Source organism: Hippoglossus hippoglossus, chromosome 12 (assembly GCF_009819705.1).
Source record: "Hippoglossus hippoglossus isolate fHipHip1 chromosome 12, fHipHip1.pri, whole genome shotgun sequence".
Taxonomy (NCBI): Eukaryota; Metazoa; Chordata; class Actinopteri; order Pleuronectiformes; family Pleuronectidae; genus Hippoglossus; species Hippoglossus hippoglossus.
Window position 1 is genome coordinate 5561202 of NC_047162.1, and position 18474 is coordinate 5579675.

At 40.3% G+C, this 18474-nt stretch overlaps 1 protein-coding gene across 1 annotated transcript; it reads right to left on the reverse strand.

The window, feature by feature from the left end:
- Positions 1-1362: 1362 nt before the first annotated feature.
- Positions 1363-18146, reverse strand: agpat2 (1-acylglycerol-3-phosphate O-acyltransferase 2 (lysophosphatidic acid acyltransferase, beta)). Its single transcript, XM_034601439.1, has 6 exons — positions 17689-18146; positions 10600-10733; positions 5930-6105; positions 5156-5251; positions 3205-3277; positions 1363-3085 (listed from the first exon to the last, which is right to left on the reverse strand). Exons 1-6 carry the CDS (start codon positions 17862-17864, stop codon positions 2928-2930), a joined length of 813 nt encoding a protein of 270 aa, XP_034457330.1. The 5' UTR covers positions 17865-18146; the 3' UTR covers positions 1363-2927.
- Between the last annotated feature and the right edge of the window lie 328 nt (positions 18147-18474).

Consider the following 18474-nt stretch of genomic DNA (forward strand, 5'->3'; position numbering starts at 1 on the left):
AGCCACAGCCGCCCCCGTCTTCAGAACTATGAAGTAGCAAAAAAACTAAATGCTCAGGTAACATAAATGGAAATTGTGCTTAGTTAGATTGTACCTGTCACTGATTTGAATATAAACCAGAGCAGAGAGCCAAACAACTTAAGAAAAGAAAGAAAATCTTTATTTATTCTTTTGCAAGGCATTCACGTCTACCCAGAAGAGCTGAAAATCAAGAACACTACATCATCAATGTTAACCCGATAATATAATGAGCATCTATACCGTGTGTGTATTTACACACATATACAGTAAGGGACCACACATACACACACACACTCACGGCTCTGCAGCATGTCAGCTCAGTTTCTCATATCCATCTAAAGCTACCGCCAATTACACTTTAATAGCTTTGGTGAAAATCAGAGATAAAAAACTTTAAGTCATCTTTTTGTTTTTCAACCCAAACTCAGCATGAAAAGTGCTTTATTAAGGTTCAGAATACTTTGAATCTTTTTCCCTCCCAATATCTTACATATTAGTTTGTAAACGGGAAAAAAAATGAAATAAAAATTGCAGGGTTATTGCAGAGCCGGTTTGGTTCAAGCCCATGACACAAAGCTCACAAATCACATGTTTGAATTACAAAAGAACAATAAAATTAATGGATAAAACACTCCATAAGCAAAATGTATATGGTACAATTCATATTTTTTGGAAGAAACCAATTTGGTACTTTTTAGACATTCAAACCACTTGTTGCGAAGGTCAAATCTGCTATTACAGATAAGAAAAAGTCAATAAATATATTCAAACTAAGGGGGGAAAAAAATTATTTGTTATAACAATTATTATTGTTGGGTGTATATTCTATACCAGCCTTGAACATAAACAAAGCTCTGTCCAAATGGGAGCTCAGCAGGCATCAGTAAAACTAGTGATGAACAGCAGTGTACAGGCTTAAAACCAGAGTATTGATTAAACCCATTCACAAGATGATCCGTGTGCACATCACCACGTCAGTCCAGATTTAACAATTAATGCTCAAATAAAAACATTTCCTCGATTTATCGCCAACTGTACGGAAGACAGCGCCCCACTTTAAAAAAAATGAATACGTACATAAATATCATGAATGCTGAAATACATTCTCTGAGGGTGTTTGATGGGCAAAATAAGGGATTTCACTAACATTGTAAAGGCAGTGAGAAATGTGAAATTTAAGACCTGGATGTAAACAAAAAAAAACTTCTATGAGGATAGACGTCATTAGTACAAACAAAATTTAAAACAATTATAAGCAAACAAGCAGAACAATCCAAAGTGCAACAACAACCACCAATCAAACTTAAGGCCAAAATTTCAACAACTTTTTTTTCTTTTTTAAATAATCTGATATTTTCTATAAGGTTAGGTAATTACTAAATCAGAAGATCACAACCAAAACAACTCCCATATTAATTAGTAAAAAAACATTTCACAAAATACATTTGATGTAATTAAACTCGTCTGAGATGTCGGGGTGTTAGTAATTAGTGAATCTTCAAGTTCAGACCAAGTTAAAAGGATTCTTGAGATCTAAATAACTCCATATACTCTTTACTTACAGCAAGAACCACATCATATCATTGGTAAAAAGGTAAATATATTCTTGGTAAAGGGTCATCAGTCAACACACGACTGATTCAGAAGGTCAGTCGGTAGAAGGGTCTTTACATCGGAAACCTCCCAGAAACCACTTTGTCATGGCACAGCAGGTGGCTTGCACTTTGGAACAGTAATGTTGAAACCGTTGGACATTGCACTTTATGAAAATCACCTTTTTTTGACACTTCTTAAATAGGTTCACTTGTGAGTTCCCTGCGAGGAGCAAAAAACATGTGATCACTTCTTTGAAAGAAAAACAACCAACAAAAAAAATATATATGATTAGCCGACATGAAAATAAATAGAAAAACAAAACAAAAAAAATTCAGCCAGAAGACACTTTGGAGCTCGGTGCTGCACGCAGGGCATTTCTAATCTTTTGGAGACAAACTGAAAGAAAGCACAATGGTACATCAACAACGCATAACACTGAAAACGGATCAGTCCATTAATCCAGTACAGATGGGTGCTATTGTTTTTGCACTGGATCTCGTAACCTTGAATTCCTCGCTTGCTGACATCATTAGGTATGTCATGGAGCTATTGGTCTTAAGAGTTGAAGAGCCAACATGGATGCGGAGTTTAATTTATAGCGACAGAACTAAAAGGAGTCCATGGTGAACCGTTGTCGACCTCTCACCTCCACGCAATCCAACGCTCGGAGAGACCCCGCTTCCTTTATTCTTTAGGCAAGAAACTGGAATGCAGAAAGGGGGAGAAGACACTAAAAGTAAAGGAAGGAAGGAGATACGGGTATGTTGAATGTGTGTGTGAGCATTCAAAGGTAAATAAAACAAATGCAGCATGAGCGGAACACATAAATAGCCACTGACGTTTATGAGCAGAAATAGAGAGAATGCAAAGCTCATCTGCTCGACAGAAAGCCAAAAGACGGAGAAAAAAAAAAAAGACAAAGAAAATAAAATGGCGGTCAAACAAGACCTGGCGTCCGAAGCAAGAGAATAAAGCAAGGTAGAGGGTGGAGAGAGCCATCCAAAAGGCATGCATGAAGAACGACACACATCCATACTGTTCGGCTCGTCCGTCCGTCACTCCGCTCACGGCGTGCTGCTGCAGACACAGTGAGGGTCGGGACTGACTGTGCTGTATGGCCAGGCCAGATGCGGACTGGACCAGGCATCTACGAGACAAGACATTTCATGACAAGTGACCTGTGTCTTGTTGTTTCCTGGCCAGGTAATGGGACAACCTGGGGGTGGGGGAGAGCAGGGAGGTCTGGAGGGGGGAGGAATGGGTCTCAGACAGGGACACGGGAGGAGGAGAGGCAGGAGTATGGTAAGTGTTCAGTGCCTCGAGGGCCCGTTGCTCTGGGGAACAGAGTTGGAGGTGTCCAGGAAGACCGAGCGCATCACGTTGAAGGATTTGTCGGAGAGGGACGCCACGTCATCAGACGTCATCCCTTTTGTGTCGATCTTTGGAAGGATCTTCAATCTGATGGTCCCTGTGGAGGCACAAAACTTTCCTGTCAGACGTCTCGCAGAACATCAAGTGACTGTTTGCATGCAAGTCATCCACTATGGGAGGTGGGACACATCAGACTGGCAAATAAAAAAAGTTTACCTGATTTGAACTGCTTTTCTTTCCGTAGGTAGAAGCTGTTGTAGGAGGAGAAAACGATGGGTATGATGGGCGCCTGGAAGACAAAAAGGAAGAGAAAACTAACAAACTATTCAAATATGTACGATCACCTCTAACACCAAAATGTATAATATCATCTCTAATCCAAAAATATGTACTGCATTATCACATCTTATTTTCCTGATTCAGAGTGGATTTGATTGTTGTTTTTTCCTTAGCCACACACACACACACACACACACACACACACACACACACACACACACACACACACACACACACACACACACACACACACACACACACACACACACACACACACACACACACACACACACACACACACACACACACACACACACACTCCTTCAACACTGCTAATAGAGGCCGAGTTGCTCTCCCGAGGCCCGAGTGGCCCTTCCACGGGACAGGCTGAGCCAAATGTGGCTCCCCCTGGGGGCTGTCCTGCTTCCACTCAATCAGGCCGGCTGGGTACAAATGGAAAAGGCTGCACAGTAACTCAGCAGAGGAGAATGCTAAGATCGCAACCATCAACATTCACATAGAAGTGAAGTGTGAAGCGAAGCCAACAGGGAAAAGCCCAAAACACAGGCCGTTTACTGCAGACCTCAAATGAAGTTATTCTGCCACCTAACTCCAACACACAAAACACATCCAAATCAAGTACCAAGATCAATGGAATGTACCAGATGGAATGAAATTCCTCACTGTGACATTGACCTTTGACCCCAAGACACTGAAGTTTAAGCTGTTCATCTTTGAGTCCAAATGAATGTTTGTACCAAATTTGAAGACATTCCCTCAAGCTGATCTTAAGATATCATGTTCAGGAAAAACATATACACTTACTTCATGAGGCCATGAGATTGACCTTTGGCAACTAAAAATGAAAGTCCAAAATGAAATGAAATCCAAGTTCAAGAGTAAATGTGTGAAACCGGCTACAGAGAAATGTCAACATATGTTTGGCTCATTGTGAAACTGCAGTGGGTCCTAAGACGTCAGCAGGCAGAGCTTCAATATGGCCCAGGATGCATTTACGTTCACAAATCAAAAAGAATGTGGACCCATTGTCCCAGACCACCTCTGAATGTGGAGTAATCGGTTCTAAACTGTTTCCTCAATGTGTCTTGCGTGCGTTCACACCTGAACTTGTGATCGGATCACCAGAGACAGATGTTTATACCAGGGATAAAATTGGACCCTAATGTGTTTGGTAATGAGGAGCAGCCCACAAGTGATATTTATCAGCAAGTCACAAAATAATGGCCTCACAACTTGAAACACACACATACACGGTCATAAACACTTTTGCTGGGGGATAAACAAGTTGCAGTTTGTAGCCAGATCAGATTCAACAGTTTTTTGAATTCGTCCCACTTGTCTGAACCCGAGTGTGCAGTATGAAACATCAGCTGAAGAACTGAAACCTTCCGCTGAGCTGACAATTACCAATCTACCTCTAATAATCTGCTTGTTGGGAGTTAAGGAGTAAGTTACATTGTGTAGAATGAACAACCATTTCAGAGAGAACAGAAACACAACTGACAGAACCAAAGCGCTGATCCTTTTTGAAAAAGGTCTAAACTAATAAAACTATTCTGACCATTTCAACTCATTCCGTTGTTAATTCCATTGCATTGCTAATAAGTGTGCAGTCAGTGGAGTGCACTCATCTTTGACTACCATCAGTTTTGTATTAAACATGGTGAAATCACACTGTTGCCTTGCTTGTGCCACATAAGGTTGCTAGCTCCCCCATGTGTCTAGAAGCAGCACAATGCTGACAACATGACCTCTCAGTCTTTCAGGAGACAGAAGTTTCCAGAAGACTAAAACAAGCCACAGTATCATCAGGGCTATATGAAGAGGATGAAAACTTCACTCACATGTATCTTGGAAAAGTACTTACTTGTGCCTGCACTGCCAGGTGGAAAGCGCCTTTTTTAAATGGCAGCAGGTCGCCTGTCTGATTTCGCGTACCTTCCGGGAACACCCACAGACGAATCTGTGAGGGCAACAAGAACATAGATTTAACTTATTATTATATTTTATTCCTTTATCTATCTGCAAAAAAAGACATCATATTTAAAAGGTATAAAAGTTGAGTTGTGCTGGTTAGATTGAATAAGCACTGTGTTTAGAAAAGTGCCTTAACAATAAAATGTATTATTAAAACCCCAAAAGAGATAAGATATCACCCCCCCAAAAATGTAGAAATGAAATCTAAAATCATGGTTAACGTAGTTTACAATGTAAAACTAAAGAAAATATTAATGATTAAAATTAAATTTTATGTTATACGACACAAACAAATCAAATTTACTCTTCAAGATAAATGAGGCCAGAGGAAACTAAATTCAAGTATTCTGGATTTTCAAATAAGCTTCGAGTCTGAATTTAAAGTTGATTTATTTCTGCTGTGCTTCCCTCAATTTAACACAGTACTGACAATGAGTTGTTCTAAATCTTGGACATAAAGGATTTGCATGTCTGGTCTTATATACTGTATGTAGATCACTGAACCAGCCCCCCAAAAAAAATCTATCAAATGAAAATGCATTACATACTTTTATATTATAGAAAGAATAATTGAAATTCAAACCGTGAACCATTCTGATTTAAATGGAGCTTCATGCATCATTACTGACAGATCTGTATCTGGTTTTGAAAACAGGCAGGTTACCTGGTCGTCCAACATGGTTTTGGCAGCGTCAGCCATGACACTCTTGGCATCGCTCGTCTTCTTGCGGTTGATGAAGACGATGCCGCCCAGCCAGCAGATGAGGCCCACTGTGCCGGCGTAGACCAACTCCTTCTTAGCGATCATGGTGCAACGGTCTGGTAAAATCTCCATCAGGCCTGAGGAACAAAGGAAAATAAGGTCAGTCATCTTAACTTTTAAAGACGTAAGACAGGCAGAGCTACTGGATGTTGTAACACTTTATTTGTAAACAGTGTCAGAGATGAGGTAAATGTGATTTTATACATGTTATTTGACATAAGAATATTAACAAAATCAATACAGTTGTTTCTATGAATTAAATACATTCTGCATTAAAATAGCAGGAACAGGAAGACGAAGAGATAAAGATAATTTATAATCTCATTAATACAATTAATTTCATGCACCTCTTTGCTCTGTAGGGTAAATCATAACTTTAAATTTACAAATATATTTTAGTGTAAGTTCATGAAAACTGTAACTAAAAGTTCCATAAAACTCTAAAGATATAAAGTGGATTAGAGAAATATGATCTTCTACATACTACAGCTGGTTTATCTTCTAACCAGGTAGAGAAATAAAATTAAATTCTAGCTTTTGATGGAATTTCAAAAGCAAACAAGCCATTACAATTAAAGACAAACAAATCTGTAATGTTGTTGACAGCATTAGTTTGGGAAACATTTTCATGCACAATGTTGGCCAATCATGAGTACTGCTTCATTTTTCAAGTATTTTCCACTGAAAGAAAAAGTATTTCAAGCCCTCCCTTTAAAACTCAGAGGTTTTATTGTGTTAATTGAAATGGTCTGTAACAATTTAAGGCCGCTCTACTTTTTGATTTTTGTAGCATCCGTGACATTCATACAGAAGACACATGTCCTTTGTCAAGTTTTAAAAAAGGAGATTTTTAGTCCTTACTTGAAATGACATAAGCAGAAATGATTATAGTCACTAACAGCACATGTAGATCACATGTTATCCATCATTAGTCACGCAAAATAAAACTACTGTCAAGGAAAAATCCTGCCAAGAACTGTGACTTCAAACACCAAGCAGCACTGACTTTGACCATTTCTCTGTATCTCTTTTAGGCCCTGTTCAGACCTGTTATTACCATCTGTCTTAAGAGATCTGATCACAAGTCGACATTGGATCTTTCAAAAACAATTATTAATGTGCCCATCTTCTTTGGAGTAGTTTGCTGGGGCAGCAGCATTTCAACTGCTGACAGGAAGAGACTGGACAGACTGATTAGGAGGGCCAGCTCGGTCCGGGGATACCCCCTTGACCCAGTGCAGGTGGTGGGACAGGAGGATGACGTTGAAGCTGTCTTCTCTGATGGACAACCAGTCCCACCCCCTGCAGGACACCATTCGAGCACTGGGCAGTTCCTTCAGCGACAGACTGATTCACCCTCAGTGTCTGAAGGAGAGGCATCACAGGTCGTTCCTTCCTGCAGCAGTGAGACTGTACAACCAGCTCTGCTCCCAGTAGAACTACATGCACCGCCACTATGGACTGAACTTTAATACTTTAAGTCTCAACTGTGCAATATTCATTTGTCTGTGCAATATCAACGGTTCATGTGCAATCCTTTCACTGTAAACATCCTGACACTGCATATATTTCTTCCTGTCTGTACACTGTATATACTAGTTTAATCACATTCATATTTGTCTGTATTTCTACATATTCTTTTATATTCCTTACACTTAAGAATCACATGTTACTTATAACTTGCTGATGTCTTTTTGACTCTTGCTGCTGTAATACTGCAAATTTATCTTATCTTAATACCAGGTCGGAACAGGGCTAAAATAACAGAAACAGAGAAATGGTGAAACTCATTGTTGCTTGAACTCAGTTCCTTACCGGATTGTTCCCTTAACAACAGTTTTAACATCTGTGACTAATGAAGGACTACATGTGCTCTACATGTGACAGTATAGACCATTAGCATTTCTGCCAATTATTTCATGTTGTGTAAAGGCCTTTTCACACTAAACATGTTTTTGTGTAATTAATTAGCTGTATCCAGTCAATGAAAACTTTCACATTTTTATTTTTAGGACATAAGTTGATTTTCAGAGGTTATGCTTCCGACATGGGCACATCTAACCAATCAGAATATGTTGACGTCACATGACGAGGCAGTAGTAGAAGAATGACTTCCTCCTCTATCCAGTCTGATAAAGTACATTTTTTGATTATTTTGTCGTAAGCCATTGCTTCTGTTTTGAAATGGATGTGATGGAGCCGACTTGAAGCAATAGGATCACAACACCTGTCTAAGAAAATGAATGAACCAAGTGTGCACAGTAAAGACTTTAAAAAGAGGCAAACTAATTGTCAGATTAAATACTCGAGAAAAAACTTAATCTTGGTTCCAGCAGTTCTTCAAACTGCAAACATCCTGAAATCCATCCTGAAGCAGCAGTGATAAATTAAAGCTCCTGAACCAACCGGTGAACTGACCAAGTTCTCCTCCCTTAGCAGTATGGAGGTAATTTGTCTTTTATAAAGTAAAAGGACCAGATCATCATCACTTGATGTTTATTCTCTTTTTTTTTTAATCTTTATAATTTAACCTTATTATATCAATTATGCAGAACACCTGAATCACCACCTTAAAAAAAATGACCTTCACAAATGGAGGATATATTTATGTTAAGCTGCATTCACTGCATTTATACTAGAAGTTACTTTAAAGTATAAATCCTATCAGAAAAAGTGCTTAAAACCTAGCCTTAACTATAAAGGTGATGTGAGGATTTTAGTTCCGAACAGTCTCATCACATCAGCTCTACTATGTGCAGCTATTAATGTCTGGGCGTAGCTGTTGGCATGGTAACTTGGACGCCGAATCAGACTCCTGCCGAGTTTCTTCAGCACTAATTAGATGCCTCTCTCCCCCTGCTGTCAGCACCCTGGCCTGGAGCCTGGCCTCGTCACTCACCAGCTCTGAAACCACTCTCTCGTGTGCAAGTGCTCTCGCTCAGGCGCTGATGAAGAGATAACATACCTCCGCTAATTTACGGTCCTCAACAATGAGCTTTACCAGTGAGAGGAATGACACAATACTGAAAGACATGCCCACACATGCAAAATCAAAGATGAACACAGGATGAAACAGGAGTCAAAACCTTGCTACAACTTGATCTTATTCAATCTACACTGATGTTAAATGGTATCCAGTAAATGTAGAACTGGCCAGAGATGCATTCATTATTTAAGCGCTGTACATATTGATCAATGTGTTCTGTGCCAAATCAGAACCAACAAATAAGATGTTAAAATCATTTCTGTGGGTGCTTGTTACTCTGCTGCGTGTTATTCTCCATTTCTTCAGAAAAGTTTAACGTTTGGATGTGATTAACCTGATTGGTCTTCACATTTAGTTAAAGTAAATGGTAAAGGTTCGGTGCTGACCTGCCCCCACTGAATCAGGAAAGGTATTAACGATGTTTTTGCCTTTGAAGGTCAGAAACAAGGTTCATGTCTTTGATGCATTGTTTACATTTGATCAAGTAAGTTTGGGATTCTCATTGTAATTTAATTTTACATAAGTACGTCCTGTCGTCATCACTTACATGGGCTGCATCTACCCATACTTGACTTTGATTGGTAGGTAGACGGGCATGCGTATGATGTCCAAATGTCTTTCCATTTGAATGGAAAGAAACTGCGGCTTTGTCTCGTTGGTCATTTTTCAGTGGTGGCCACGGTCACTTGTCCAACTGTCTGACAAGGGAGTGCTGACATTCTCTGCTTCATGCTCAGACAAGCCAGAGACAGGATGTCAGCACTGACCAAACTGAAAATGGGTTAAAAATCTAAATCCTTCCACTTTGTAACATCCAAAACATAGACAAGTCATTCTTATAGGAGCATATTCTCCCTCCACTTGCTTTCCTTGATATGAAAACTGTAAATGTTAAATGCACTGTATTCATATAGCACTTTTTAAGTCTTATTGACCACTTTACAGTACAAGTTGTTTACATCTATTCATGCACACATTTATACGCCTCTTAATGCTACTGTGAAATATTCACTTCACCAGGTTTCCATGAAGCAGGGAGCAGTTTGTAAACCATCCTTGTTAGTTTCATTGAACAGTAGCAGCTTGTATGTTTTATTGGCCATGGAGAGGAGACTCGCCACATGTGTGCTGTGGAACATATTTATGTGTAGGCAAATCTTTCAAAACGTTTCACAACTTCTCTAATGTATGTGCACCAGTTTTCAGATCACCATTTATAAGGTTTCAAACCTGGAAATCAAACTAATGCACTGGGAAAACAGTGACAAATTTGGATTTGTAATATATTTGTAAAAAGAGAGCTGTGGTTTTGAAGGAAAACTCAGATATAAAGCAATATTTGCAGAGATTTAAAAACAAGGTCAGCCTTTTAAAACATGATGCAAGGCTTCAAAACTGGGTTTCCATAACACAAAACCTTTATTAAATTTAAAGCTTTCGAAAGCCCTTTTTTCAGTTTCAGAATATGCCATGATATTTCTCTCATATCAGAGTGGATGTTTATATGCTAAAATTAAAGTTGACACTGTAGCGTAAAAGTTAGTTTCATTCCATTTGTTTAATTTCTGTGTAGTACGGGACCCACCCAATACATCCAGGGAACTCTGATGGTTGGAGATGATGACATAGGGTCCCTCTGTCTGCAGATGCTCCCAACCGCTCACTTCAAACCGCAGACCCAGGAAATACTTCACGTGACGAACCAGGATGCGGATAATCCTGTAGGGAGGGAAAGGTTAATTACCGCCCTGAATTTGTATAGGTTACTGTTCAGTCATGTGAGTGCAGTAGGCTACATGTTATTAACCAAAACCCTCACTGGAAAGGTAAAGAGTTTAACAGGCTTTTAATATTCCTCTATGAATAAGGTACTATCTTTCATTCTACAAATGCCAGATACTTTAAATTTGGTAGCTTAACAACGTGCAATACAACAAACATCAGCTTTGTTTGTTTCTTGGTTGGTTAGTTAGATAATTGCCTGTAGTAAGTACAACGCTCCAATAACTTTGAAAAACACTGTTCTAACATCTGCCTGTTTTATAAAGACACTGAAAAGAAACAAATAGAGCAAAGTTATGCCTCATATTATATACCAGTGTCAAATAGGGTTGAGGGTCATGATCACAATATTTAGCCCAGATTGGGGCTTAAAAAAAAAAATCAAGACTTTACAGTTGATTTGATTGATTTGTGGCCACTAGGGTGAATACAAACTTTCAATCAGGCCGACAAATTTACCACCACCACAACGCCAACGTATGCCCTTGCTAACAGCTGCCTAGTCGACAGGAGGAGTTAGTCAGAATATTCACTCTCCGCTTTGTCCTCACCAGCTCTTGAGAAAAACAAATGGGTATTCAGCTGCTCAATGTTCAACTCTTTACCAGTTTTATTGCAAAACCTTCTGGAGTTCACAGACTACAGCTGTTGTGACACGTTGTTGATATCAAGTTACTTTGTCAAGGTTCCAAAAACAAAACGTCAACATTATCAGTGGCATTGTTTCCTGTTTATACCCCTTCTGGTCAGGGTTCATCTTTTTGGACTTGTAAAACCTTTGTAGAGGCAGAGATAACATCTGAACTCTGCTAAGACATATCAGAAGTGAACTCTGGCCTGACTTGGAAAGCTTTCATTGAGATGGTAATCACCAAACTCAATACATGTTTTTTTAAAAGTGTTTCTCACCCACCAATCACTGTGGGACTTGATCCGGTCCCTTTACGGCTATATCCAAATGAATGTGTTCATTTGAAAATCTTAACATTCGCCCTCCACACAAACATTTTTAGCTCAATATCAGTAATAATCCCTGTCCATACTAACACACCTGAAAAAGAATATGATGTGACCCTTCATTTACACTGGGCATATGCATGACAGTGTAAACAGAAAGCAGATGGATTACTCTGCAGTCGGTTGCTTACTCAAAGAAAACACTAAGAATGATAAATAACATTGTTGAAAAGTAAGACAAGTTATTTCTCTTCTGGGGCTGACAAAGAAATGGAAATGTAAGTCTTCATAAAGTTCTGTCCTCTCCTTTGGTAGTTGAGTCGTGACTGATAAGAATCTGTCAGAAAGCGAATGCAGGGGACTGTGTCATAATCTCAAAGCCTCATAGTTTTGCCTGTCTATTCTACAACGCAACCCCAGATTTTCCAAACATCTCCAGTGGTGTGGACGTCAGGTCTAAACTTACCAACAGTAATGCATTTTAAAAACTTAAACATACATTTGTGGATGCAGCCTTAAATACCGGCACCTCAGCTCTATGGCATTTTCTCCTCAGCCCCTGCAACACTTTCAAAGGTCTGCCTTGTTTTCCCACTAGTGCACTGTCCCACCTCGGTCACACAGAGTACAGCTGCTTACAGTAAACTCTGGTGCTGGAAAGACTGAGATGAGAACTCTGGCATTTTATGTCCAGACCAATTCAACACTATAATGAACGACTTGTGTCTCCATTACAAGCCATTATCTGATCATCTGTTGATTGTGGTTTCACTCTTTTTCCTCTTGGAGCCAAAGGCAGTAAAATGGTAGCAACAAAAAAATAACTACTTCCAAACTGTGGTCCCACACAGTGCTTTGAGCAAAGATTAATGAGTCTGTAGATCTATCCATTAAATTATGGAACATTTGAATTAGGCTAAAGAAACAAAGTGTCTGTGCAAATCATTGATTCATTCTATTTGTTTTCAATTTGCAACTAACTCACATCCTGAATGTTCTCAGGTATCAGCTGAATGCAGATTTTACATCTAAATTCAAAATGTACAGATCACATATGTAAGTTGAAGATTAGAAAAATTAAAGATTATCTGAAATGTAGTGATGCTGAAACAAAGGTTTTCTTTAAAGTGTATTTTTTACAAAGAATGCATAAAACTGAGGATATTAAATAATAAATAAAGAATAAAACAAGATCACACAGAGAAAATAAATAAAAGCACCGATATTGAAATTCGTTGTCCAAGCTGGAATGGCAAGAATTTTCCCATGCAAATATGAACCACAAACTTTGTATAACAAACTAGCCGTTCTCCCACAACAGACTCCTACACCAGCAACTTGAATGGCCTTCCCTTAGATTCACTCCGAGAGAAATCATCTGCTCAAAAAATAACCCATGTACCTTCCTCATCAGTGAATCATATCCCCTCTCAAACCTGTTCCTGCTTGTGTTGTTGTCCTGATATGCCCTAGTTTAAAAAAAAAAAAAGCCTTCTACCAACTCCTTTTAAGTTTTTCATGTGGTAATTTTCTTATAAGTTTGCTATCTAAAGCCATTTTCAGACATGATCTGGAGAATTGGCTACAGAGTTTGCCTTTCACACATGCACAACACAGCGGGAGGTTCTCTGCACAGACGCGTTCACAACAGCAACACATCCTCCACATTATTCAGGCGAGAGGTGAAGCAGCCGGGTGCAGTAGGCAGAGACAGGAAGTGACGTATTAACACCACTATACAGATCACGTGCAACACACAGACATCGGTGTCGGCTCTTATCACCACAAACTCTTTTGACATCTCTGTGTGTGTCTTCTACGTCACTGCTTTTTCAGCTGGAGATATTAGCTTTCCTTTAGTCGCTCGCAGTGAATCCAGCAGGACAGCCCCACTGTGTGGATTTCTATGGACTTTATACTAGGAGGCCAGGCGGAGAATATCCATAGAGACGGCAAAGCGTCTCACTCGGGAATTTGCCTTCACACATGCACCTACTGCAGAGTTCAGTCCATGTATGAAAGCAGCTTTAAATGCTACTGTGAGAAATGCTTTACATTTCCAACTTCAATGTGGAATGCATGCTGCTACTCATTAATAAGAATCACATATTTCCAATATCCTGTTCCGGATGAAGGGAACCAAATGAGTGAGGTTGTGGTAATTCTGTGTTGTTTTGCTCACACTAATTACAGGATTGGAAAAAACACTAAAGTACATATCAATAGACTTTTCATCCTGATGCCAGTGCTGATAATGTTTTTAGTCAATAACTGAAGACGTACAGACAACTACTAAGAGCCATCATCTCTTATACCGCTTTACACCAAAATTAGCAGGTATACGTCCGTGGGTAAAAAAGCTATATTCCCATTGCCAGTGGAGATATTTAATGTTCAACGTGATGAATGCCCTGGAAACCAACACTTCTGAAGTGGGAACACAACAGAAGAAAGCACCATGGAGACCAGTGATAGTTATGGTGGTTTCACTTTTATCTCTTTTACCTCACTCCCTCTTTCAAACTTAACACCAACTGAATGATTCTTAAATTGGCGGAAGTTAAAACGTGTCATAACGCAAAGGGTGCAGCTTCAGCATCTAGACGGGCAAAATACAGAAAAGGAAGAAGAAATAAGCACTTTAGGTTTTATGTTTCCATTGCTGCCAATCGAAGCTGGAGCAGATAAAAACCTGTGTCTCCTGCAGATTCATTTGATCCAGAAGTGAATCCGATTGTATCCATTCCCAATGCGGACAAAAGGCAGATGGAAGTGGGCTATTCGACCAGTGGAAAGGGGGCCTTAGAGATTCAGTCCAACAAGTGGTTCAGAAGACATAGTAAAGCTGATTCAATTTTCTCTAAAACTAGTTTGACTGTTTGTTTATTTGGTGGCAAGAATTGTTTGGGGTACCAATAAATTTAATTTGGAAAGCTTGGAAAACCAAACATGAAAAGGTTCTTTTGGAGATTGAGCATAAATCTCACCACTTGCACACCAGAATTACAGTTTAAATAAAGTATGTTTTAAGAGGAAGCATATTAAATAGCCAGTTCCCTTTGAATAATGTCCTAACAATACATCATATGAAATAAATTCATATGTGATGACCTTGCTAACTTACAAGATTATTTTTTCTTAAATATGGCAATTAATGATGATTTACAGTATAGATTTACAATGCTTTCTATTCTCAGGAAGTAAATCTGACAGATTATCACAATATTTTCAAGGTCTGAACCCTTGTGTTTATCACCAATCAACTCACTTTAAGCAAAGCTTGCACATATATATGTTTGATTGTCTCCCTATGGTAATATAACTTAACCGTTAAACCAGAATATAGTCTTTGGCTTATCTTTCAACACAGACATACAGTGATAACTCACTCAGTCAAGTGCAAAAGCCACTGGTTATGCAATGACTCATCCAGTGTTCAAGGGGAATTAAATGGCCTCGGTTGGATTATTGTCATGACCAATCCACTGGACTTCCTTCTAGTTCATTCCATTATCAGCCTCTAAATAAGTTCCTTTGGAGCCTGCAGAGCATGATGACAGTTAGATTGATCAGATAAAAAAGGTGAGTCTGACCTATTATGCAAAAAATATTACACCAGCAAACAAAGACACCAGCAGTGAATCTAAATCAAGTGTTAAATGTTCAGAGGGCTGTTCAGGACATGGGGATGGCCACAGGATCAGAATGACACTGCAGAGGATAGATTCAATGGGGAGAAGATGGGTAGTTTTTACAGTGTGGGTTTTAAAAGGTCAGTACAACAGACTGAGTGACAACACCACTACTTAGTCAAACAGACAGCAACACTGACCGTCTCCCACTCGTGTTAGAAGTCATTACACAGTATGGAATCTGAGCTCAAACAATTGTGAGTGAGAGAACTATGTGTCTGTCCTTTATCTGTTGTCATGAGATCCTGACTGATAAATACCATTGGAGCCCTGGCCTCAAGTATTTGTTCACATTACTGACTGATTGTGTGTCACTGTATTTGCCAACAAGAGTGTTCAGGGAAATGCAACCACAACTGACACCTGAGTTCTTTGGATGCCTTTTTTCCAACTGTACATGTAAAACGCTTGTTACTTGTTCTCATTCAAGTCTTCCAAGTCAGCCGAGAAGCAACTATTCCATCCCAGAATACAAGTGTTTTACGGACCTGTTTAATAGCCAACGCCTGTGACAGACACCACTGTACTTAATTACGCTTCTTTTTGCCAGAGCTGGCTACTGTGAAGAAGAACCAAAATCGATTCACTCCTTGTGCAAAAGGTTTGACCCCGGTTCAGTAACTTTGTCAAAGTCAACAGGTCCCGCTAACCTTTGAGCTGTCAGAACGGTACACTGGGGCAACATGACACCGCGACCACGTGTAACAGGACTGCGAAACAGTTATTCCAAGAGCAGCACGGGCTACTGTTGTAGCTAACAGGCCTTTTGTCAGCAGATCCAATGCCAAGTGAGATTGCACTGAGGATAGACCTCATAACTATCCCAAGTAACCCAGGGGAACTTGCCATCTGGCATCCATCTATTCAAGGTAATTACTGGAATGCAGTCATCTGTGTTCAGCAATTCATCCTTGCCATCTAGGCTTAACCAAAACAACAAATCCCCACCCCCCACAACAAAGTGGGCACTAACCCTCAAGGCGTACTACATTCCTAACAGGACAGATATCGGTTGACTAGGTCAGTGTGTGTCAAGTATGAAATAATCTATCTACACCTGTAGTAAGGCTGAGGGGTCTTTCATATGGAGCTCAAATCTGCATCTACAGCAGATGTTCTCAAACTGGGGGGCATGGATGACCAGGGAAAAAACACCAAGTTACAGTCATGTGATTTACAGAAGAAAAATAAGCAAATAAATGCTGCCATGTTGACATTTACCTACATACAACTCAATTGGTATCCTTTTTTAATCAGTTGCTTCCCCTATTATTGTTAATGAAAAACCAGATTGTTTCAAGGGGTTTGAAATTTTTGCCGCTTCTGAAGGGGGGCATGCAAGAAAAAGTTTGAGAACCACCGATCTACAGTATCTTATCGACCATTGGAGAGAGGTAGTTGTAAGTGGTGCTGCATTAGACTGGATTGTATAAAATCAGAAGTTTCTATTAATCTGCCCCTCACATACAAGTAACTGAAGGCTGAGAGACACATGTAAATATTACCCAACACCACCAAAAAGACAAAGTGTCATTCAGACACTTTGAATAAACAAAACTGAACAATCATAGGCTCCATCAAGGTCTGATTTACTGGAGGGATGTTGGTCTGATTGTTTGCCAATTCAATTTCGAGGTGACAACCTTGCTACACTGTTAAACTGATTTAGCTAGCATGGTGTCCAGTTTCACCACATGCAGCGCCTGTGAGAGTGATGGGACGTGGTGGCATTCAGTGGGCAGATGTGCTCATGTAACTCAGCTAACACCACCAGGCATTCTTGGTAGTTATTTAGCGTTATTTAAGGGAAGCACTGTCAGGAACCCATGTTGGGACTAGTCCGAGCTGAGCTGGTTTCAATGAGGGTAAACACGACAATGCTAGCTGTGTTGTTTTCAGCTAACACGTTGCTAAAGCCGGGGAGTCAGGGGGGCTAATGTTAGCATGTGTGTGATTTAAAAGCATCAAGTACTTGACTTGTTTGGTTTCCCTCTACAGTGCGAGACATGTATTTAAACTACAGGCTCCTTGTGGGAGAAGTGATGTACCATCATTTACAAGCTCTGCAATGAAAACGCTGTTATTTCTAGCTAATATCTTTTATATATATATATATTTGAATGTTTAAAATCAACCCGCGGCTAGCCAGTAAGCTCGCCGGCTAACCGGCTAACGCTGGGGCTAGCAGCTGGACGTGTGGCATTCATTACGCAAACCCCCCCCCCCAAAAAAAAAAATCTCACCTCATGTTCTCTATGTCTCTGCCGCCGCTCTTCAGTATGCACAGAGGGATGGCGACCAGCGCCAGGACCATCATCCAGGCCACATAGAAGCACTTTTTGAAATAGAAAACAAACGTGCTGCTGGTCCACATCAGCAGCGGCACCAGCAGCAGCGGAATCACCCACAGCGCGTCCATAGCGAGCCGCCGCCGCACCGACCAACTCGCCACTGACAGCGGGAACACACGAGGGGGCTCTGGAGGGGAGGAGGGGGGGGGGTGGAGAAGCCGTTAGCACGCCGGTAGGGCTACGGTGCGAGAGGCGAGGGAAGCGCCGGGACCCGGGCGAACATTACACCGTCAAACAGCACTCCTTTACGGGCACGGCAGCAGCAGCTGTGCCGAGGCTCGTCCGCAGCTGCCCAGAAATGAACGTGAAGCTCATCTGTTGCTAAACGGCATCACGAGGAGGAGTCTACACGTCATCAGTTGTATTTTTTCCCCCTTCCATTTCCGGTTACTGGACCGTTCTGACGTCAACACAACTACCCACTATCAATGCAATCTGGTTGTTGGAATAGATCGAACTAGTTTTACCTGTTTGCTTTAACTGGCAATTCCTCCTTTTCCAGGATACTTGATGTTTGACCCAACATCCAAATGTCCCTTTGCTTTATTCACCCCATGTGGCTTCACTCTCTCCAAAAGGGCTGTCCAGACCAGATTGGCGGCCGATTACTTATGTCTAAATGGATTAGCAGTGATAATCCAATCCTTGGCTGTAATCTCACTCTGTCCGGTAGTCTTG

Excerpts from the sequence above, each read along its gene's own strand:
- agpat2 (XM_034601439.1), bottom strand. The coding sequence starts at position 17,864 with ATGGACGCGCTGTGGGTGATTCCGCTGCTGCTGGTGCCGCTGCTGATG. Across the intron at positions 6,106-10,599 it reads GAGTTCCCTGGATGTATTGG|GCCTGATGGAGATTTTACCA; the intron begins GTGGGTCCCGTA and ends TTTGTTCCTCAG. Across the intron at positions 3,086-3,204 it reads AGAAAAGCAGTTCAAATCAG|GGACCATCAGATTGAAGATC; the intron begins GTAAACTTTTTT and ends GTGCCTCCACAG.